The 24,501-nt window shown below is 42.4% G+C and overlaps 1 protein-coding gene and 1 long non-coding RNA gene across 5 annotated transcripts in view; one reads left to right on the forward strand and one right to left on the reverse strand.

Moving 5' to 3' along the window:
• Window positions 1–24,501, reverse strand: part of FGF12 (fibroblast growth factor 12) — a 543,450-nt gene that overhangs the window by 244,240 nt on the left and 274,709 nt on the right. Inside the window, exon 1 of one of the 3 annotated variants that reach the window (XM_072807852.1) lies at window positions 7,112–8,103. The exons of the other annotated variants lie outside the window; for them this stretch is intronic. Within the exon in view, the coding sequence (XP_072663953.1) occupies window positions 7,112–7,310 (199 nt within the window). The 5' untranslated portion in view covers window positions 7,311–8,103. Of the gene's footprint in view, window positions 1–7,111; window positions 8,104–24,501 lie in introns of those variants that run through there. 3 annotated transcript variants of the gene reach the window in all.
• On the forward strand, window positions 7,268–23,553 carry LOC140622207 (uncharacterized). Of its 2 annotated transcripts, none has more exons than XR_012021948.1 (5): window positions 7,268–7,473; window positions 7,875–8,083; window positions 11,501–11,882; window positions 14,279–14,392; window positions 22,988–23,553. It is a non-coding gene; the product is annotated as an uncharacterized lncRNA (long non-coding RNA). The 2 variants fall into 2 exon arrangements; XR_012021947.1 differs by lacking the exon at window positions 22,988–23,553 and adding an exon at window positions 19,156–19,899 and having other exon boundaries at window positions 7,289–7,473.

A 24,501-nucleotide genomic window follows, 5' to 3' on the forward strand; every position in this document is an offset into this window, starting at 1 on the left:
GTTTAGAACCTACAAGAATGTTCAAATATTTATTTATTAAAAATAACAGTAAGCTCATTAAATATTAATAATATAGTATGTTTAAATTAAATGTAACTATAATTTCCAAAAGAAAAAAATTTGAAGAAGTAGTTTATATGCTTGCAAATGCCTGGATTAATAGAAATCACCTGGATTCCTAAATGTGTTTCTGCATTTAGTCTCTTGCAATATGTTGTTGTGGTTGAAATATATAAAGATAACCTGGCCTCACACAGACACGTGGTTGAAAAGGGAGGAAAATTTTAATAGCCATTCCAGATGATGATGGATATATTATGTAATCTCTGGAAAACTCCACTGGACACTTGTGACAGGATGAATGACAAAAGTAAATAATCAGTATTAGGAAATGTTATTATGAAAATAGTTTTGACCATGCGGACCCACTAAAAGGTTTTCAAGGAGCTCCCAGGGCCTTTGCACCACACATTGAGATCTGCTGGCCCCGACTTATGCCTTAGCCTCCTTATGATTCTTGAGCTTCCTCTCTGGCTCTCCTGCAATCCGTTCTCCTCTCCAAAGCCAGACTACCCATCTAACTATGCAGATCACATTATATCAGCCCCTATTTCTGACTCTTATGGATCCTAGATTAAAATATAAAATCCCTCACAACTCTGCCTTTGCTATGTTTTCCAATATTACCTGTACCCCTTGTTCTTATTATTCAATCTACACTTCAATTCCCTCTCACCTCGATCTTCACCAAAGTTGTTCTATTCTGCCTTGAACATCCTTCCATCCCTCTCTGTCTGCCCTATTCTTTAGAATTCAGCTCAAATGACTCAGAGAAATGTTTCCTAACCGAATGCTAGAGACAATACCTTCATTTTTCAAATCAGGAAACCAAGGTTAAAGATATTAAGAAAGCTGCCTAAAGTTCTTACAAATAACGTATCCAGAATACCCAGAATTTGAGTTCAGATCCTACACCAAAGTCCGTGTACTTAATCACTCTGTTACATCATCACTTAAACAGTGACTAAAAAGACAAAGACAAAACAGGCAGACTAAATCCTACCGGGTTCTCCTGACCTTGGTATTAACCTCTTTACATTTATAAACATCTGAAGCAATTGTTTATGCTTTCAGTCAAGAAAGCCTGCCCCTCTGGACCCAAGTCTCCTGGCAGCGAGGCCTTAGGTGCCCCAAGAGACACCTCTTGACATCTCTGAGGCTCCTGGCATGCAGGGAGGGACAGCCCAGCCAGGAGCCTGGGACCAGCACATAATAGCCCAGCCACCAGTCTTTCTACTTCAGGCCCCCCTTCACTAGAGATCCTCCCTGGGGGCACTAGATCACACACAGAGCAAAGAGCAAAGCAAATCTTGTCATCACACTCCACATTTCCTTGAACTCTTCATCTGATTCACCCAAGAGTTTCCCATCCTCAGATCAAATTGAGTTATTCACATTCAGCCTTCTTAGCTCAAGGTAGTAAAGATAAAGACAGATGACCAGCAGTGTGAGGAGCGGGGGGGTGGGGGGGGGGTGGGGGGGGTGGGGGGGGGTGTCATGTAGCCACTTTCTGACTACAGGAACCTTGACAAGTCTCTCTGCCACTTTGAAGCACAGTTTTCAGTTTTCTTATTACAAAGATGGGACTAACCATACAGTGGTTGGTTATAAAGTGGATTTCTATAAAGAACAAAAGGGATAAAAGCTCTGAAGAAACTCCGTAAATCCTAAAGTCATATATAGTCAAGTTAATTGTTATTATTAAAAGTTATAATTATATATATATGATTCATTTGTAGACATTTTGTATCTAAGACTCCTCCTTTTCACAGACGCTTAGAAGGTAGCCTTGGAATGAGAGCCCTTTGGATATGGTGCATCTTTCTTTAGACAACTAAAACTCTATAATTTGATGGGTAGGCCATTAGATAGAATCCAAAATGTAGTAAATTAGCTGGGTCCCCTCTGTCTAATGAGGCTGCCTTTGAGAGTCTTCATAAAATCTATAATAATTATAGGAGGAAAAGTCAATAGCAAACACATTTTGATGGAGCACTCAAAGAAGAGAAGAGAAAAAAGTAATCACTATTAACAAATTCCCCAAACCAAATCCACACTGTAGTGTCCATGCATAAATATGCTTTCACCAAGAACAGAAGCAATGTGGCAATATGCTAGTAAGGCCAGCACTTTTTTTCTACATATAACTTATGAGCCAAAGCTTTAGTTTTTAAAGATCTTCCAAAATATTCCTATTGCTTCCTCAAATACAGAGACTGCCTCATTTCCTACAAATTGTTTTTCTAATTCTGTTCAAGAATATCAACTTCATTAAAACTTTAAAGACTTAATCCTGAGTTATGGCTTGATGAGATCTCTGTGGGATGAAAGAAATCAAGAGATCACAGTACCTGCTATTTTATAATGTTCTTACAATGGAAACTTAATTTGTTGATGAGAATGCACTGTTGTAGAGAAAATAAGATTAAAACAAATACACACACACACACACACTCAAAATATCAGTTTAAACTGTAGGGTGGGTTTCTGAGGAGAAAAGCTTGTTTGTTTTTTTTATTTTTTTAACACACATCAAGCCAAATATCATTTAATTAGGCCGATTTTGTAGTTGAGACATGAGTCAGACTTTTAAAAAAGAAAATACAGTAAGAGTCCTTCCTATAAATGTAAAGTATCATCTGTCATATCTTGATCTATATATTGACCAGAAAGTATTTTAATCTATAAAAATCTAATTTATGTTCCATAAATCCCATGATTAAGCATTATTTCCCTTTTTCATCAATTTTCTTGTTGAAGTTTCTATATTCTGTAATGGTTTCTTCATCTATATAAAAGAATGTCTTTGACAGTAAAATGTTGAATGATTGTGCTGTTAAATTCTATACATCTACCAAAACAAGTTGGAAGGATACTGAAATATTTTTAACAACACAATTTTTATAACAGCGGAAATAAGGACTCAGAAAAATAAGACAAATGAAAAGCAATTTAAAGAAATTTAGTAACATTTATACTTATTTATTTGATTTATTTTACCCACTCAGTGTAAATGTACTGCAGCATTTTTAAAAGAGAAGGGCCTAGAAAACCTAATACTTAAGTCATGAAAAATATCTAATGTTTCTTTGACTAGGAATTTTTCCTGATTGCTGATTTTTTTAATGATCTGGTTTAAGGGAAGGAATTAAAATGATATAGAAAAGTAATAAAAATTTAAAAATCACTTAAACTACATAGATTTAGACTTATCTTGTTACTCTATGCCTTCCAGAGCACTCTCATTTGAAAAATGAATGAGTGAGTGATACTGGATGACCTCCAAGGTCCCTGGTCTCTCCAACATTCAGAGAGTTGACAAACAGTTTCCCCTTTCTTGATTATGAATGTTATCCATTACGTGCAGTAACTTTTGAGTCAAAACAGAAATGCTTTTGGAGTCAACTGTTTGTACAGGTGTTTCTATACAAAAGTGGAACCAATGTTGGAAATGAATGAGCTATGTAATTCGCGTGGACATGCTAAGAGCCTAGATGCAGCAAATTAAGTGGCGTCAACATTTTAGCAAAATTTTTAGCAGACCTGGCCCATACAGGTATTCCACACATAAATAATAACCCAAATAATAATACAAGCATGCTCTCTTCTTTATCACAAGGTACGAATAGAAATGTTCTACAGACTTTTTTTTGGTTCGATGACTTCAGCCAACTTGCCAGTTCAAGGTCTCCAAATTCCCATTTCCAAAGAGCTGCAATCCATACAGTGCCTAAGGGACTAACTATTACTATGCTATCTGTCTGTCTTCACTATTCGAGTTATTGCCATAATGCATGCTAGCTATGGGATGGTCATCTTAGTACCCTAGCTGCCTGACTTAGCCTATACCACCTCCTACCAGTTACCTCCTGTACTGTGCACTATCCCTGTTCTAATTACAAAATAATAACCACAACAAGAGTGGCGATGGCAGCAGCAGCAATCCCTAATGGTAAAAATAAATGCAAAATCTACAAAATTATTTCTATCCGTTAATATAAGACACCCAGCTTTTTTATACTACTTTTTTCAGTGTTGTGTTATGAAGAGCACCAGCAAGACAAGTCAAATGGATCTAGTTCTAGTCCTAATTTTGCCCCAATCTAGCTATGTAATCTTCAACTTGCTCTGATTCTAGGATTCCTCATCATAAGTAAGGAGTCTGCTGCACCATCCCAGGATAAGCCGTCACACTGTGCTCCTGGGACGACATTATTAAAGCTTCTGGTGTGCACCACGGCACTGGAATTGCATGCTATGAGATCCTGCACTGTCACCTCTCATGTTTCAATCGTACAATATCATGATTTTAAAAGTCTGAACCCTTTACGGTGTAATTTCCATACTCCCACTGTGTTGACAAAGTTTCAACCTTATACGCATCAGAACTTAGTGAACTAAGATAAGAAGCTGAGCGACACTTAAGATGTTACCCGTGAAATCAGAAAAACAACTGTGTCCTCTCCCATCCAACATCTGACTTAGTTTCACTGCCTCAGCTCCATTCCCTTAGAAAGTCTGGTCAATGGAACATGTGTCTCAATGACGGAATTTCAGAGTGGAAATTCTTTATTAGGACCACGTATTCCATTTCTCCACTTTATTACGACTTGTGACTCAGTTCATAAGGGAATGGCTTAGGAGGAGAAGTGATTTCAAGAATAACTCAAATGTTAAGTGAAGGTAACATCAAATGCTTACAAAACAAATTCCTTCAAATAGCTTTTCTTTTTGGTGTTTAGCAACTTCCTCCCAATCCAGCTAAAGAATTCTCTCTGGAATTGAGATGTGGAAGGTGCTACCTCTCTATAAATAGGTTCATCCCATGCTATGTGAATCATGGTTGCTGACAGCAAATCAACAGACTAATTATTTGGCTTTGTTAGTAGCGATAATAGCACGCTAACATCTTTCCAAATCTTTTTCCGCACCCCACACTCCGATTCTTCTAAGCTGAGCTTCAGTCCAAACTGAAGGCCATGGTGTACATGTTGGCCTTGTGCTGGGCATGTCTTAACAGGGCCTGTGATCGCTCAGCCAGATTATTATTGTGAGACGTTAGCTAAATAAAAGAAGTCACCAGCCAGGATCCTCTCTGCCAAGACGTACACTACGGAAATGAAAAAGGGGAGCGGATTAAATAAACACTTTAGAAAACAATAAACTCAGCAATTCCCTCAAATTCTATTTTCTACTGAGATGCTAAGGAAAGAGCCACAGGAAGCAATTTCCCCATGTAAAATTAAGCCATGCAAATTGTTCATCTCCAAATCATCTTCCACAAGGATCAGGTAAGTCACCCAATCATTTTTATTGCCTGGTTTAGAAGTGAGGACGCTGGGCAGGCTCTATTCAAAAACATCACTTAATCATCCCAACTAGAGTACAAGAACATACTTCAAAGACTGAAATATGAGAAAAGTTACACTGAATTCAGAGCCTTGAAGTTCCTTGTAGGCCACACGAGCCCTCAGAGAAGATGACTCCCAAATGATCCCTGCACAACAGTACAAGAGATTTTATTTGCCCCCACATGAATTATTATACTCTATAAATACAGAACTCCAGTTTTCATAGAAAGTTTCACCTTATGAAATTAATAGGCCATATTAATTGTATGTAAATCAACAGAGATTTTAGTAGCTCTCGCCTTGGGATCATCATCTCACTGTTTACTCCTGAAATGTTCTATTTTGATCGGCATCACAGAATAAGAGAAAGAGTCCACTGTGGAGGGAATCATGTCATGAAAACCCACGGGAAAAATGAAAATGAGATGTCTTCTTCTTAAGACTTAATCCTCAATTTCTAAACTAATTCTGAGCCTCACCCGGCCACACTTTCCTAATGCTTTCCTCACCCCAATGACCCTAGCCCATGTTTCATTTCTGGAACCCAGGAGAACATTACAGTCAGAGTTGCAAAGATGCTAACCGAAACCAGTCAACTGATCACAGAGCAAGCTTTTTATCTAGGCCATATTTCCTTTCGGTTGACCACACCAAGGGTAAGGTATCTGCAAATTGCCAGTGATCCGGCAGGCCACACCCTGAGGATCAATGAAGCCTGGTGGAAGCACAAATCTGGGCAAGTCTGCTTTCATCCTCTCAAGCTGGCCTGGTTTGAGCTGGGAATAAGTACTTGGAAAGGTATCCACTTTCCACTTTGTAAATAAAGATCACACTGAGGACCAACCATGTGAGTTGAGGGACAAAGAAGAGAACTTCAGAAAGGCCTGAACAAGAAAATCTCTGGAAAATCTAAAGTTGTTTTTGTTTTGTTTTTTTTTCACACTCCCTTAGGCCCAACTGCAGATACCATGTCTTTTCCTTAATGTCCCAAAAGAAAGTGCGAGTGTGCAAAGGATGGGAGCAATAGGGCAGAAAAGTTCATGACCAGAACCCTGGGAAACCAAGAGAGTGCTGGAGGAAGAGAACAGGAAAAAGAGGTCTGTGGACAAGGAAGTAAAGGGGCATGTGGGAAAGTGGGGAGGTGAGAACCCCCTGGAACCTCTGAAAGATGCACTATCAGGTGTTGCTGGAGGAAGAGTTAGAAAACGAAAAAAAAAAAAAAATCAGGCTCATCTGGTGTCTACTCAGTGTCAGTGTCCAGAACTATGCTAAATGTCAGGGGAGATAACGTTTGTTTATATTTGGGTCTTCAGCAGGCAGTATGCGCCATGGATGGATGGATGGATGGATGGATGGATGGATGGATGGATGGATGGATGGACGGATGGACGGGAAATAGAGAAAGGGGTTAGGAAGGAGCCGGCCGCCGCCCTCAAGGATCCTACAGGCTTTATGGGACCAGGAGCATCTAGCCAGGTAGCCCTCACCCTAGTCAAGCCGAGGGTTCATCAAGATAATGAAGTGTTTTCCTGAATGTGGGACTAGAAGCTACCAACTGCCCGAGGGTGATTGAAAGAGAGACGTCCGGAAATGAGGGGAGAAGGGGGGCTCCCCCGGAATGGCCCCAGGGGGACCCCGGTTCCCTCGCGCGGGAGAGGGGCGTGAGCTCCGGGGAGCCCACCGCCCGGGCTGCTACTGACCTGGTCTCCGCCTCACCGGCCTCTTGCGGCCGCTGCAGAAGCGCACTTTGCTGAACACCCCGAGGACGTGCCTCTCGCACAGGGAGCGCCCGTCTTTGCTGGGGCTGGAGCGGCGCTTGGAGGCCGACACCCGGTCGCTGTTGGACTCCCTCGCCTGCCGCTTCTGGCGGATCAAGGAGCTGGCTATCGCCGCAGCCATAGCTGCTCGGCGCGGCCCCAGGCCCCGGCTCCCCTGCGCGCTCGGGTCCGCGCTCCGCCGGGGCGAGGGCAGGACCTCGGCGGCCTGGAGGGCCGGGGCAGGCGCGGGGAGGCAGTGCTAATGTTTGAGGAGCCTGCGGTGCCGAAAACCCGACGCCCACAAGGTTAGTCAGAGTCTGGGCAGTGGCGACAAAATGTGTGAAAATCCAGATGTAAACTTCCCCGACCGCTGGCAGCGGGGGCGGGGCGGTCCCAGGCCTTCCAGTTAACTAGACTCTTGCACCCCAAACTTGCACCCTCCCCCGGCGATCCGCGTCCAAGGGGCTGGGGGTGGGGGGGGGGACTTTGGTCACACTGCGTTCAGAGTCCCAAGTGGAAGGGTCGGAAGGATGTCCAGAAACAACGAGCCGTGCCCCCGCTGGGGAGGCGCAAGCGCGGCAAGGTGTCCGAAGTGCATCCACACATACATACATAGAAAACCCGTTTGCAAAGCAGAGTCCGGGCCGAGGCGGGTAGCGTGCCCCCCGGTAGAAAATACTAAAAAGTGAATAAAACGTTCCTTTAGAAAACAAGCCACCAACCGCCAGCCAGAGAGAAGGAGAGGAAGGCAGCAATTTAACTCCCTGCGGCCCGCAGTTCTGGAGATTAGGAGGTCCGTCCCGGCTGGGTGAGGTCTACGGAATGCATCGCGCCGGCTGCGGTTCTCCAGGGCCCGGCCGCCGGAGTTCTGCAATTCCGAGAGGCGCGAAGTGGGAGCGGCGAGCCGGAGTCCGGGTAGGGGCGCGGGGCGCGGGGCGCGGGCGCGGGCGCGGGCGCGGGGCGCGGGCAGCTGTTTCCAGCTGCGGTGCGCGCACCTCCCCGCCGGCCGCGCTGCGAAGAGAGCGGGAGGCGAGGGGAGGGGGAGGGAAGGAGGGCCGGGGAAGGAGGGAGGGAAGGAGGGAAGGAGGGAGGGAGGGAGGGAGGGGTGGAGGGAGCGAGGGACCGACGGACCGAGGGAGGGAGAGCCTCGAGGGCCGAAGCACCCCTCGGGGAGAAGCCCGCGGGAGGCGAGCGAGCGCCGGGGATGCGCGGGGTCCCAAGAGCGGGCGCTCTCGCTCTTTCGGCTCGCTTTCTGGCACAAGACGGGCACAGTTGGTGATTATTTAGGGAATCCTAAATCTGGAATGACTCAGTAGTTTAAATAAGCCCCCTCAAAAGGCAGCGATGCCGAAGGTGTCCTCTCCAGCTCGGCGCCCACACGCCTTAACTGGAGCTCCCCGCCGTGGTCCGCCCGGGGCCGCCGCACCGAGCCGGTCTCCGCACAGGCTCCGAGGGAAGCGAGGGAACAGGGAAGGAGGGGGCGCCCTGGCGGGCTCGGGATCAGGTCATCGCCGCGCGGCCCGGACCCCCAGGCGCGCGCGCGGCCCGCGGGTGCGCAGCTGCAGGCGGCAGGTCAGCTGCGGCTCACCCGCCGCCCGCGAGGCCGACCCCCGGCTCCCGCGCAGCCCATCCTGGCCGAGGACGCCAGGGAGCGGCGCGCGGCGAACCCCCGGCGCGGCGGCTCGGGAGGGGCGGGGGCTGGCTGCGGGCGACGGCGGCTCCAGGCGGCTCCAGGCGGCTGCGGCTCCGGCTCCGGCTCCGGTTCCGGCTCCGGCTCCGGGCCGGGGCTGCCCACCGCGGTCCGGCGCCGGGAGCGCAGGCGGGGGCCCCCGAGGCCGTCCCGGGCGACGGCGGGGGCTGTGCCGCGCGCCCCCCGGGGCCGCCGCCAACTCGCCCAACTTGGCGCGCGGGTGGCCGCTCAGCGCCGCCGCCTCCCCAGGCCCCGGAGGGGGCGCTCAGGGCCGAGTCCCGTTCACGGGCAGGGGCTGGGGCGCCCCGGGCGTCCCCGCCGCCGCGCAGCCGGCTCGCTCCGCTGCAAACTCCAGGCGGGGACGGCGGCCGCGGACACCGAGGGGGGCGACGACAGCCGGCGGCCGCCGGGGCAGCTCTGGCGCGGCTCCCCTCCGCCCGAGGGCTGGGCAGCGCCCGGGGGGCCGGGCCGGGCCGGGCAGGGGGTCGGGCTCCGCGTGCGCAGGGGGGCGCGGCGCTCGGGTCCTCCTCCCTCCCAGGCGCCCTCGGCTCCCAGACTCTCTTCTCCTCCCCCCCCGTCACCCCTCTCCCCCTTCTCCGTCTTCTGTCTCTCCCCTTCTCTCCTCTCTACGCAATCCTACGTGATTGAGGTTTGGATGAGAAATTCTCAGAGGCAGAGTGAAGGAACTGCAGCTCGGGTCTGTGGCGTCCCGTCCCTCCCCCAAGAGAAAACACAAGCACCGGCCGGTTAAAGGACCCCGAGTGCACAAAGAGGGGGGCTAGGAGGGGGGAGGAGCTGAGGGACAGCAGTCCACCCTCTCTCCCTGAGGCTGGCGCACGCAGAATTCTCGGTTTCGGAAGGAAGGCAGTGGACACTGGAGAAAGTAACAATGGCCTTTCGGGCCCTAATGTCGAGCCCCACCTTCAGCTCATTTTGTAACAGGATAAAGTGCTTCCGCATCCTTGAAACCCAGTTTTCTTGGTTCTATCCAGAAAGCTGCAAAGCAGGTTCTCTCTCCTTAAAATGAGGGATCTGAGTGAGCACCCCGCACAGAGAGGAGAATGCAGGAGGGGTGACGGGGTGACTGTGGGCAAGGGCAGTCAACAACGGGCCTTGGGAGTGCAGTCCAGGTCTCCAGGATGCTTGTGATGGCAGATGTTACAGAAAACTCAGCAGAGAAGATGCTGTCACCCAAGTTGAAATGCAGCATGAAAGGTTTTGGAAAGGTAAAGGAATAATCACCTTCCATTCCTGCTAGGGTCTGGACCTGGCTCTTCGTTGTATTTAAAAATCTCCCTTCAACTTGTCTTCAGATATCCCTAATCCTGCGCCTGGTCTCTCCACTAAGCATAAAGGGTAGTGCTAGAAGATTAAGTGGATGATTTCCAACAGAAACAAGTATATGTTCAAGACATCCGAATAGAGGGCAAGGACCGTGCAGGCCCAGGAAGCTACTGGATAGGGGACCCGGAGGAGAGGTCCCAGAACTCTCTGGATGTGGGCACAAACCTAGCAGAAATCCACTTAGGCAATGAGAAGGATTGAGGCCTCTGAGGCTGATTCCAGGGAGCACTGTGTCAAACAAGCCTAGGGTGTCTGGGGTCCTGTATATTTGGTGCTGCTGCTGGACATAACAGAAGCAGATGGAGGGTTTATGGGGTGGACAGCTAGGAGGAGGATGGAATAAGCAAGGCTCCGCAGAGGAGTGAATCCCAATTGTCCACACGACACAATCCCCTTCGGCAGTGCAATGTGACTCAGTAAGGACAGTGAACTTGGGATTCTAACGATATAGAACAAGACAGGTAAAAAAGACAAACACAGGCACATACACACTCCTCCCAAAGTAAAGCTGAATACATTTTCAAAAATGCATCCCAATAGGGCAAGGAACCAATTGATAACATTGTCAATTAGGGAAGTGTTCACATTTCACAGATAAAATCATTTTCCTTCCTTGGCTACCAGAAGAAACTTGTCTCATTGTCGAGGAAGGCAGGCACAGACAGTACTGGCTGGCTTTGGGGGCCCCTGGCCTCTTGCAGCTCAACACCCCAAAAGGAAAAGGTCAGCTAAGGTGAGGAATACAGGGAAATGGGCAAGCGAGGGGTGTGTGGTGAGGCCCTGAGGAAATCATTGCTAAACTTGGAGTATCTTATCCTCAAAATGGGCATAATCATTCCCATCTACCTCAGAGAACTGAATATGTATGTGCAAGCATTTTGAAAACTGGAAAATGCCAAATGAGTGCAAGAGATGATGACTGTTTGTTTTTATTTTTTTTTTTTAAGAAAATGCATGATACACTTCTGAGATGCTTTTTTTAAATGCAGATTCCCGATGGTTTCTCAGAACATGAAGCATAAGTCTCTGAGTAGTGGAGGCCAGGAATTTGAGTTTTTAACAAGTTTTTCATGTGTCAAAGCTTGAGAGTTTTATTCACACTCATACACATACACACACACACACACAAACACACACAATGTAGATAATACTAGGAGGAAGAAATTAACTCAGCCTCTCCAAATCTAGCACTTCCACAGAATTGTAATCCTGTGATTCCCACTCCCCCAAAAAGAAAAGCCTGGGAAGAGAATGTGTGTTATCTAATCTTTGCATGTGTTGGGTCTTTTTTTCTGCAGGTTTATGCAAAGAACATAGTTTGATGCAGAAGGAAACCAATGTGGTGGCACAAGATAGAAGAGGGTGATGGGGCAGGAGATGAAAAAGCAGACAACACTTGTTTGAAGTTCTCCTCTTGGTCTTGACATGCCAGCATCAAGTCAGGCGTTTAAGGAACAAAATAAAAACAACAAGTGGGAGCTTTCTGAGAGTGACACTATTCCTGTCTTTAGATCTCTATTAAAAGAATGTGGTGTTTTCCATTCGATTAGACAACAAAAACTACTCTTCTTCTTGCACCTCTGAAGATGTTGTGAGAGTGCTCCTTTGGCTGCTGAGCCCTGGAAGTCCTCCTCAGCATCCTTTACTTTATTTACTACATTTCCTCAATGAGAAGAAGAGGTAAGTCTCAGGACCTCTGAGAAGTTATCTAGGATCTCTGCACACAGCTGTTTAGTTTAGAAGCAAAGTAGCTTCTAAACTTTAAGTCAGCTTTTTGTTATCCAGAAATTCATAACCTGGGCCACCAAATGTCAGGAATCTTCCTCCACAGTTACACGGGCATTTCAGCATCTTCGCGTTTGGGCATCAGGAATGAGACCAAATCAGCCTACTGATGATTTAGGTAAAACAATTTTTAAAGGGCAATATCTCAGAGATAACAATACCTTGATGTTTATGATGCCTTTCTTTGACCAACTTGAAACTCTTACCTTCACAATTCTGAAGGCATCATGGTTGGAAGCAGTTTTAATTACTTTGGAGAAAGTTGTCAGATACACACTGAAAGGATACTTACGGAGTTGTGTTTCTATTTCTGACCTCGACTCAAGCAAATAAAGCATGGACAGTCTTAATCATGTCCATATTTTAAAAGCGAAAAACACAGAACGTTAAATAGTCTTTCCCTTACACACATGTCAAGCCTTCTAACTCCCACCATCAAATTCTTAGGGTCACTGTCACTTGAAACCTTGAATTGAAACCACAATCCACTTGAAACCTTGAATTGAGCACAGGGTACATACAAGGCTCTACTTTGGTTATCAAGGAGAACTCTATACACCCTCTACAATCTTCCTGCCCTCAATGAACTTACAGTACATGTCATCAGGAACTTACTTAACTCTTAAACACCCACTAGCTCTATGCTACTGGACTAGTTATCCAGTCTGTCTAAACCACATTTGCAAAACAGGTCAGCGATCACGACACCAGCAGTACCTATCTAACTGAGCTGTTGCAAGCCTCAAAGAAGATGTGATAATAACATAAAGTATTAGAATGAGCATGCTGTCATTAAAATATCCATTTAAGGGGATCCCTGGGTGGCTCAGCGGTTTAGCGCCTGCCTTCGGCCCAGGGCGTGGTCCTAGGGTCCCCAGATCCAGTCCCTCTTCCGGCTCACTGTGTGGAGCCTGCTTCTCCCTCTGCCTGTGTCTCTGCCCCTCTCTCTCTCTCCCTGCGTATCTCATGAATAAATAAAGAAAATTAAAAATATATATATCCATTTTAATCAAGTCCTGCCATAAAACCCAGACTTCCCAAAACAGGAAAACATACCTTGTGATTCATACATCATCATTCACTCCTGGACATGATGTATTTAATGAAGGCTGGATCTACTTGAAATGAATGATTAACCTTGACATTGTAATGGCAAACAAAATTTTCATTAGTGGAATATTGTCAATGTCCTTGCCCGTTAGGAACACAAAGGAGTGTAGTTCTGCTCATATATCATCCTTCTCTGAGATTAGGCCCCTGACTCAAAGCTTGGCGAACATGAGCTCATTGGGCTCTGACACAGCAAGCTTGACAGGCAGAAGAAGACCTTTTCTCCATGAATTTTATCTCATGCAGGAGTGGCAGTTCCTTTTATTTTTGCTTTTCTCTGCCAGATTGTCAGTGAAAATAGGTTGGCAAAAGCAATATAAACAATTAACTTTCTAATAATCTGTGAATTCCTTTACACAACACATTTCTTTGTGGATCTTTATCCAATAGTTCAATAACTGCATTTTTACATGTCATGTGTTTGGTTTTGATCATTTCTCAAAATAGGAAAGACAATAGATTTAATTCTCTCTGAAATACATCAGGGGTGGTGTCCTTATTGCCCAAGTAGAGAAATTATCAATGTTTCAAAAAATTTCTGTTTTGATAAGAAATATAAGGTACAACTGATGTGAGCCAATGCTAAGCACCCTGCAGCTCTAACTGCACTGTAATTATGAACACATTGAATCCTTATAACAACCCTATGAGGTAGGTTCTGTCATTATCCTCATTTTATAAATGAAGAAAGTGGGTCACAAAGAGGTTCAGTTGCTTAATCAAGGTCACCCACTTAAGAATTAGTAGAGTTCAGGTGTAACCCACAGAATTCATTTCCAGAGCGTCCCTTTTATTCTCTGTGTTACACTGTATGTCAATAAAAACATGCTATCATACACAATTATAATCATGCAATAAAACTAATAAAATAAGAAAGCAAATGTCACTTGCATTTATATAGTTTTCTACTGCTTAGAAATCATCTCCCCATGTATTATCTCAGTGAGACTCCCAACAACCTTGAGAAGAAAGTTAAAGGAACAATAGTAACCCAATTTTACTGACAAACTAAGACTCCAATAAGTGATGATATCCCCCAAGGTCACACAACAGATGAGTGAGGATCTAGGAGTTTAATCCAGGCCTTTTGATCTCAAGGTCTCTCACAACCTAAGATCACAGAGAAAAAATGGGAATGTTGAATGTCTTTTCATTCACTAACCTCTAGTACTCACTAACAGGGCTTCACATTTGGTAAACTGACCTTGAAGAGATCACTCAATATTGGAAGGGAAAGGACCCGAGTGTCCCAAATCTTCTGCAGCTTGTACTTCTCTCTGGGCTACAGAGCTAAGGTAAGGGGGCAACATTCCCACCTTTGGCCATGAGAGGATACCCTCTGATTCTGAGACTGTGTCCTCCTCTTTTGATCAGTAATTCAAGTTGAGCTTCATAAGAATACTATAGGGAAACTAAGTCAAAATAGGAATTAAATGGGTGCCTGGGTGGCTCAGTAGGTTAAGCATCTGCCTTCTGCTCAGGTCATAATCCCAGAGTCCTGGTATAGAGCCCCACATTGGGCTCCCAGCTCAGTGGGGAGTCTGCTTCTCCCTCTCCCTCTGCCCACCTCTCCACCTGCATGTGCTCTCTCTCTCTCATTCTCTGTCAAATAAATAAAATCCTTAAAAAAAAAAAAAGGAATTAGAGAAATTTATAAGAGGACAAATTTCCATTTCTTCCATTCTTGTTCCTAAAAAAGTAGACATTAGTTTGGCTTGAACCTCATGGTTGGCACTTGGTTATTTTCCTTCCCAGCTGGATTGAGGACGTTAGAAAGTCTTTCTTCACTGACTCACTATCATTTTAGCCCCTTTCTAATTTCCACTGTCACTGATCCAGAGATACCTCTTCCTTCTAGAAGGGAAATGTAGCTGGAAGATCCTCATGAGATTATAAACCCATAAGGACAGGGAGATTACTGATTTTGTTTATTTTCTAACTCCAGTACCTAAAATAGCATTAAGTATGTAGCATGTGCTCAATAAATTCTTGAGTAAATTAATCAATGAAATTAATTAATTAACCCACTTATCTATCCATCTTAAAGTAAAAAATGAAGCATTTATTCTTACATCAAAAAACAAACTCAGCTAACTCAGGGGTAGTCTTAGTATCTCCAAGTTGATCATTTTGCTTTATCAAAACCCTTTAATGTTGTCTGCCTAAATTCAATCCATCTGTTAAAATCTGATTGCCTGAGAGGGAACACTACCTAGATTTCTGCCCTTAGCAACACCAATCCCCAATATTTAGGTCTATAGTCTTAGTCTGATCTCTTTCTCTCAATCTCTCTTTCAACCTATCTGTCTCTCTGTCTCTCTCACTGTGTCTCTGTCTCTGTCTCTGTCTCTCTCTCTCTCACTGTGTGTCTCTCACTCACATACACACACACAATCACTCTCACATAAGAGAAGGAATATAACAATAAGGAAAAGAAACACCACAGACATCAGATAAAATAAGTAGTCAATTTTTAAACTCTCAGAACATGATCAAAATGACCTTAAAAGGTCTTGACAGTCCTAACATCCATGCTGTCAGCCATCTTTACTGAGCTTCTTTCTCTATGGACCATTCCTAGTTGCTCTCATTTCTAAATTTAGATCCCAAACTTTCAGGGACTAGATCTTGTTGAAATAGCAGTCTCTTACAGCACCCAGCACATGACTGACACTCAAACTGTACTATTAAAATTGTAACAAATTCATATTTTTGTCCACTGGGTGCTGTTAAAATAACACTGAAAGATCACACTGGTCCTGTGCTCATAGGTATTTGGTATTGAGTATGGCTCTATTGGAAATGACTGAAATACACAAACTGGTTAGGGAAAACTATCAAGGGATCAAATGGGAGTTTGGACAAGGTGACCAGTGAGGTCATTTCTAGTCCTAAGTTTCAGGAATTCTCTAAAAATGAATGAAAGCAGAAAGAATATGTAATTTAGAGTTAAATAATTTGTCCTTGCATAAAGTTACCTAGCCTACCTGAGCCTAAGTTTGTTTGCCTGTAAAATGACTGCTATATAGGATGTAGATTAATTAAAATAATATATTGAAAAAAGCACAAATTTTTAAAACAAAGAAAAATATGAATGAGTCAATGAGTAAATGAGTGAGTAAATGGATGAGTTGATGAGTGGATAGATGAATGAAATATAGTACCTTTCATCTAAAAATATCTAAATTCACATTTTACGAGAAGCAAAATTGCTCAAAACCAAAGTAAAAAATATTTAGCAAGCTTCCTTTCAGAATAGTAGGGAAGCAAACAAGAAAATGTTTGAAAATTCTGGAGTACTAAATGAAAGTATTTAGTAAAATTCTCATTCACTTAAAAATATTTTTCACAAGAACACAGCAAGGGAGAAGAGATTCCATTCCTTTCTCCACATTTTGACAGCTCTTCTTCTCATCTCTAAAAGAGGATAAGACAAGGAAATAGCCAGAGTTGGCCTTTAAAAGATAAGTAACTAGAAGCATTTACTATTTGCTGAGGACAAAAAATCAGGGAAAGAATGTTGACTTCATGCTAAAATAACTGGACATCACTATTTAAAACAATATTCTAAGTAAAATCAATTTATGAAATTAGAAATAGAATTTGGAAGAGAGAATCATGACTTAAATTTTCTATTCCTATAAGGATCTAGTACTTTGACTAGAGCAGATACTCTGTAACTGTGTATATAGATTTGGTTTTAACTTGAAAATAATAAATGTTCAGGATGAGCAAGAATAGTCTCAAATTTTACCTTAAAGAAAACCTTAGGCAAACTTTTATTAATAGTGGTATCACCTTGAGTCTCTGATAGCATCACTTAAGTAGTAGCTATAATAAAAAAAGAAACAAATGTCTGATAACTATAGTAGAAAACACCCGGTCTTAATCTGGGAATGTGTTCCCCTTATCCCCTTTGTACATCTAGCACAGACATTGAACTACTGTTCTCTGATAATGCAACCTTGATAAACTCCTAGGGTAAACCAACACCATTCTCCTGGGGGAAAGATTATTCTCTAAAGTGAGTAGAAAGTCATAGTTTCAGGCATCAGATAAAAGAGACCTAGACCTGAAAAGTTACATTTAAAGTTCCAAAAAGGAGGCATGCCTTTCTTTCTTGTCCCTGAATTTTGAGCAATCCATTCAGACCTACAGTTGTTCTGACTGTCAGGGGAAGAGATGCTCTAGCAAGTAAAATCAGGCCAGAAACTGTACAGAAAAACAATCTCAAAGGCACTCCTAAGACACTGGTCTGGAGCTATGGACTCTGGGGAGTGAATCGTATCAAGTTATCTAGATGTTAGTTGCAATTTCTCTCCATGTTGTGATTTCCCCTGTTACACACTGGCCTTCAATATAGTCTTATATTAACCCCATTTTCATTTTAATCAAGCAATCATTGGGTTTTCCTTACAGAGTCCATATTAATTAGTTAGAACCATGCAAAAACATCGACTGAAAACTATGTTCAAAGTACAGGTTAAAAGTATCTGAAGAAAAGGAAGAAGAGGGTAGGAAAGACAAAGGAAACTAAAATTTATCAGGCAACCGCAATCGACCAGGGACAGTGCTGGGCGCTCTACAAATTATTTTACTTAATCGTCATGACAGTCCTACAGGGCCAACATCATTTTCCACCTGTACAATGAGAAAACTGAAGGTGAGAAAGGTTAGTCAATTGTCTGAAGCATCGGTCCAGTCAAGAATTCAAATCTAGTTTGGCAGACTCCAAATCCAAGGCTCTCTTCATGCCTGTCTTTAGATGATGAATTAATATGAATTAATAAGGAGACCGTTTATATTCTTGAAGTGTTAAAAAAAAGTTAGGATTGCCATGGACTAAGGCCATTCAGAATCTCAGTCAGAGGCATCCAGACTAGTTGTTTCCTGATGATCATGGCCTCATTTGAAGTACTAGTTTAATAACTAGAGCCAAGGAAAGAAAAATTGAAAGAAGTGATGTCTATCTCCAAGTGTCTAAAGATGTTTTTCTTGGAAAAAGAAAGAGGTATCCTGTGTACCCAGAGGCAAACCTGGGTTCAGTTAAGCAGTTTTATACAAGAAAGTGCAGCTCAACAGTGAAATAGACGGTTTCACAAAAAGGGGAAGTGAGCTCCCCATCATCAGAGACATTCAAGTAAGAGCAATACCAGAGGAAGTATTGGAGGAGGGTTCCACGAGCTGAGATGCATATTCTATAAAATGGTTACAGTTAGCACTGCTGGGGTGGAAAATAAAACAGAATCACTGTAGGCTGAATCCAAGGCAATACTTGAAAAAAAAAAATTTTTTTTTTAAGAAATTTAAAAGACAAGGGTGAATGAATGATCAAACTGATTCCTAGTGAAAACATGATGGTAAAATGGTACAAGATGTGAGATTCAAGGAGACCGTCAAGGAAGACATATCAAGATAACCATGTGATGAAAGCACACGGCTAACAGTTACCTTATATGGTGTATTAAGATGGCTTAGCTGATTAAAGGCGTTGCTCCTCAATGAACAGTTGAGCAGTTAAAGGATCATGTTCCGATGAGGTACAGTATTCTAGAGCAAGGAAAAGGAGACCTGAACCTATTAAAATATAAGTGAGAAAAGCTCCCCAGGAAAGGCCAGAGTCAAAAGCCTCCAAGGTGTTAGTTAAAAGTATAGTGGATTCTGTGGAGGACAGTCACAGAATTCCTTCTGGATTCCTGTGTAGAAAAGATCACACTTGAGATAAGAGATTTTAAAGTAACCAAAAGCTAACAGCTTAAAGGTGAACAGAGAACCAAAGGGAAATGATTTGCAGGGCAAAAGATATTATTAGGAACTCTATGAAGGTTCCCTGCATAGAAGGTCTTGTGTAGGTAAACTGTTAGGGTCATAATGGAAATATGAAAAGCAAATAGTTATCGGCCTCCAGTTGCAATTGTCTACTACAAGACCTACCATTTCTACTATCAGTAATCATAGAGAAATCTGGAGATTCAATTTATGGTAGAAAGAAGGACATATTTAAATCTATGTACACATTCACAGCTTTTAATATAGTATCTTTGATTTCATTTTTTAGAAAGAAAAAGGAGAATCACAACTCCGGAAAACTCAAAACCAATTTGAGAAAACTTAGTATAAACTGAGAAAAATTCTTACAAAATGATTTCTCAACTCAATGTTCCAAAACACGGGAAGGAAGATGGAATGACAGTAGATGGTGGATCGACAGTTGTCATATTTGTGATGTCAGAGATTTGAAAAGCCAATCATCTTGTTGCCTGATGTGCAATTTTTAACTTATTATACACACGGTAATTGGAAAGTATAAGCACGTGTCCCACAGAGTGACATTTTTGAGAAGAAAATTGCGTGACCATAGAAAGGTCATTTAACCTCTATCAGTTTACTCCTCTATAAAATGAGAAATTTTAAAAAGAGTAACAGATGATCTTTACATTTTGAAGCCTCCAATGGAAGGTTACTTTTGGAAGGGTCTTGGAACCAGGAGTGACATTCAATTTTAGGGATTCTAAACAACAACAAAAAATAATATATAATCTAAACTGCCCAAATATTTTCAACGTGACCACTTACTTGAAAAAGAAAGGACACTAGTAACTGTAGCAAAGACTGTCATGAGAATAAATGACCCCAATTTCAACGTTACTCTCTAAAGCAGCTAAATTCTCCCAATTTTCGTTTAGACTTGATCCTCTATTGCTGAGTGGGTGGAGGTGGAGGAGGAATGAGAAATGATGAAGTGCTCTGTTACTCGTGAGGATGGCACAAAACAAAATAAAGCTATTCCCATCTAGTTGAACTTTGGAGGTTGCGTTTTCTTCTTCCTTTGTACCATATCTAAATAGATCAGGAAATTTTAGATGACTCTTAATAAGCAGTTTTGTAATAATTCATATCAAAGAAAGAGATAATTCTACAATGAGGAGAGTCAACAGAAGCAATATGTTTTAATAGGCTTACTCTTAGCTGGACTTGAAATCTCATTCTCATGCTATTTGCTCAATATGGAAACTTGGACAGATTATTCCTCTTCTCTATCTATTTTCCCATTCTGAGAATGAGATAAACCAAATGATCACTAAGATCCCTTCTCTCTCTAAAATTCTCTGGTTCTAATTATAATGCTCACCACATCACAAAAAGTCACAAAAAGCAGACTAGGATTCTCCCTTTGATCCTCCAAAGTAACTTTGGGGTGGTTAACTAAAATAAAAAGAAGGGTTGGTTATCCTTCATCCCTCAGGCCCATGACTAAGATGTCCTTAGTCCCCAGAAGAACGAAACCTGACAGGTTATCTTTTACCACAAAGCACTTCTCCATAACTCTGGATAAAGGCAATAATAATTAAAGTAAATACTTCTAGAGTACTAATTATTTACCAGAAACTGGTCTAAGTACAAGTGTCAATTATTTAATTTTCATAACAACCCTACTAAGTAGGCACTGCTATTATCAACAAGGAAACAGAGGAACAAAGAACTTAAGCAAGTTAGCTAAGTTATACTTCTAGGAAAGAGAATGGCCAGGATTTGAACACAGGACTTTGGGATCCAGCCTTTTACTAATAGATCAGTCACCTCCCAGTTGTGTTGCTGATGGTAGCAAGGAGAAGGAAGGGGTAGTGTGCTGGTGATGGTGCTAGTCGTTGCAGCTTTTCTCTATTGCTCTATATGAAAAGAAAAGAGGTACTTGGCAGGGTGGGAAAGCCTGATATGAAAAATGCTCTCAACTAGGAAAGGTTGGAAGTAGGCCCATACTTTCTCCTAAATAGCTAAAGATATGTATGAACTGAGAGATTAGATTGAGAACAAGCCATATCACATTTTACGATTTAAGTGTTTTTCAAGCATTTAATCCTCACAGTTATCCTGTGGGATTAGCATGATAGATATTATTATTATTCTACTATTACAGAACAAGACACTGAAAGAGGAGAAAATTCAATTAGTCAAGTTGATAGCTAATTAGTGAAGAAATCAGAACTTCAATCTGTTACCTTCCAAAGGGATGTCCTCTCCACTCTATCATGTTGGTTCTATTAACCCTTTCCAGCTCTCCCACGGAACTCCGATCCATGGTGCAAATCTTCCTCTCTCTATTTTCCCTTGATTGCTCAATCTAGAAATTCACCAGAGAGGATGCTGGCGGGTCTGAGCTCATTCAGAATGTCTTACCATGATTTGTCATATGGCTGCCTTTGTGGGCAGAATGCTAACCATCCAATATCACATTGCTGTCCTGCAATCAGAAAATAATCCTCAGTACTGACATCTCCCTCCGTTTATAATCCTAGCTGAGCCCTGTAATAGCACAGCATCTCACTTCTACTTCCTTAAAAATTGTGAGCAAGACTTACTCTGCTTTTGAAGCTGAATCAGGCCTAAATGTGTGCTCCCTAATTTTCTTCTTTGTTAGAGAGCCCCCTGTTGCATAATCTGTGTAATTAAAATGTGTATGGCTTTGCTAACCAATTCTCCTAGAGCCGGTCAAATTGTGTAAGACTTAAAAAGAATTATACTGGCAGTATCCATAAAATGCCGACCTCTGATTTTCTTTTCAGGGTATTCAGTCTTAGGGAGCCACTGTATAAGTATGTATCTAAAAAAGCAACTTAACGCAGCATTAAGTCACTAAATTCTGGAGGTTTGCATTTTAATGCATAACTGCTATTAGCGTATTGAGAGAGCCTGGGCAAACAGCTTAACCTTTTTGTTCCTTAGGACCATTTGGAAAATGAAAATAGTAGACTTCCATTATAAAGATTTATATAGAATCACTGAACATAAGAACTGGGATGGAAGGAACCCTAAGAATCATCCAGGTCAATACTCTCATTTAAAAGCTTATGAAATTGAAGACTGAGAAAGATGTAGCCATACCCTAGGTTACATAGCTACTGGTAGCTTAAACCAAAATACAGTTCAGGCTCTCGGATTCTAAGCTCAGTCGTCTCTCTGGTATCAAATATGATTTTTTACCTGAAGATATTATTTCAGGCTTTCTTTTAAAAGAAGACAAACAAAATTGAACACCAATAAAAAATAAATTTATAATAACAAAAATAATTTAAAAAAATAAAAGAAGACTAACAAGGGCACCTGCGTGGCTCAGTCACTTGGGCATTTGACTCTTGGTTTCAGCTCAGGTGGTGGTCTGGGGAGGCTCATGTCATGAGACTGAGCCCCACACCAGGCTCCACACTCAGCATGGAGTCTGTTTGAGATTCTTTCTCTGTTCTTTTCCTTCCCCTCCCTCCCCTCTCTGCTCACCACCTCTCCCCTACCCACTCACACAGTCTCTCAAGTAAATAAATAAAATCTTAAAAAAAAAAGAAGACAAACAAATAAAAAGGGAGATGTATAGCATGCTTACCACTCAATCCTCACAATCACTTAGCAAGTTATTTATTATTAATGTTATCATACACCTGATTTAAATAGGCATAAACAAGCTCAGTCTGCCTAGGGTATTGGCCAAGGTTAAATTCATGATTAATGATGGCATTTGCACACCACCTCTGATCTTGATTTGAAATTCTTTATTGCCATCTTTGGACCTTTCCTCACCCTCCCCCATTTAAGCTTACCTGTTAGGCAATATCAAATGATTTCTACAATCCTCATTAAAGAATGCTAACAGTATCCCCCAAATGCCCCCAACTAGCATATAAGGTAGGCATTTTCTTCTCTCTGTCTCACTGCCCACATCCCCTCATCCTCTTCATTCAACATCTATTTTCAAACAAAACAGGATTCTTTAGTACCACAGGAATTTCTCTTACTGGTTTATTGCATAGGATAAAAGACTCATAATTCTCTTTGTAACCGTACAAGTATCATCAAAATACAGAATTCTTTGTGATGCTAATGAGAATTTTCCTCACCAGGTAGTATTGCTTGCAAAACATCTGGTGCAACATGCCAAGAATACACGCGAGCTGAAAGGCGGGACACTAACCTTGCCTCAGGATCTTCTCTGCCAGGAAATTTCACGGCAGACTCGGCCTTTAATACACGTATTGCATACTGTAGCATCTGATAGCCACATGAATAACTTCCTTAATTAGTTCACCCTCGTGCTCTTTGGATTCAAAGATTAAATTAAATGCAAAACTTGCAAATCATTATTGGAGTATTCATTAGCCTGCAAGTCATCTTTAAAAACAACCATAGCTTGGGGAAAATTTGGCGAAGACATGAATTTGCCTACATCTTAAACATATGTAATTTGACTCACATATCAGGATCATCCGCAAATGGATGTATTTGTTCTCTGCAACTAGTCACCCCCAGTGTATCTGTCTGTGTATGTGTGTGTGTGTATACAATCTGTGTATATATAATTATATATATGTACTTATGTGTAACTTTTAATGCTAAGGTAAGAAGATTGGTGAAGGAATGAAATATGATCTGTTGCCAAGTCTCCTACTAAAGTATTGATTTTCCTTTCTTTCTGCATCTCTCTATACTTCTATTTTTACCTAGCTACACATTTTATCTATCCCTCCATCCCTCAGCCACTGGGCACTTACTAAAAGCCAAACTGCATAGCACATGAGGGTTATAGAGAAAATCAAACACTGTTTATTCCCTTGGAGAACTTACTGTCTAGTGGATAAGCCTGTCATTCTACATGATGACAGAATGATACACGTGCCACTGAGAGGCGGGCTCTATGCTGAGATGAACCCCACTCCCAACAGGAAGCGACCCTGCAAGGTTTCATCAGGGAGAATGATGGGAGAATGTCCCACTCAAGAATAACTGGGATGTGGCCTCCCAGGAAATGGGCTAAGGAAAGCCTTCCAAGCAGAAAAAAAAAAGAGAAAAGCACAAAGGTATCCAACATCGTGGTGAGGTCAGGCTGTGAAATCCGCTAGCACAGGGAACTGGTGTGTCTTGTTATATCTCACGTATCAAGCTCAGGATTAATAAAACTAAACTGATCAAACAAAACAATAGCTGAATGAACAGTATTTGAAGAGCGTTGATAGTTCGTTGGATTCAGAGAATCAGATATATGGAGACATACCTTAGAATCAGTTTCCGAGAACACCACGTATTGCTATGGAATTTGTGCTTTATCTTGAAAGCAGCAGAAAGCTATTAAACGTCTTTAAAAGTGGCTACAATATAATTTAACCAATAAAGTCGTGTACTATTGCATCTTTTAATAAAAGCAATTGGGATAAGTATGGTACAACGGAGTTAGCAGCAATCAGATTCAATCATTACATTAAAATTAAATTACATTAAACTAAAATTCAGTATGCAGAAATTATATGCGGATGGAAATGCCTTACTACTTTCTTACATGGATACATATAAATTAGCATAAAGAACATATGAGACGAATCTCTAACAGAGCAAGTTCTAAGGTGTTACACATATTCTCACC

Source organism: Canis lupus, chromosome 31, assembly GCF_048164855.1.
Source record: "Canis lupus baileyi chromosome 31, mCanLup2.hap1, whole genome shotgun sequence".
Taxonomy (NCBI): domain Eukaryota; kingdom Metazoa; phylum Chordata; class Mammalia; order Carnivora; family Canidae; genus Canis; species Canis lupus.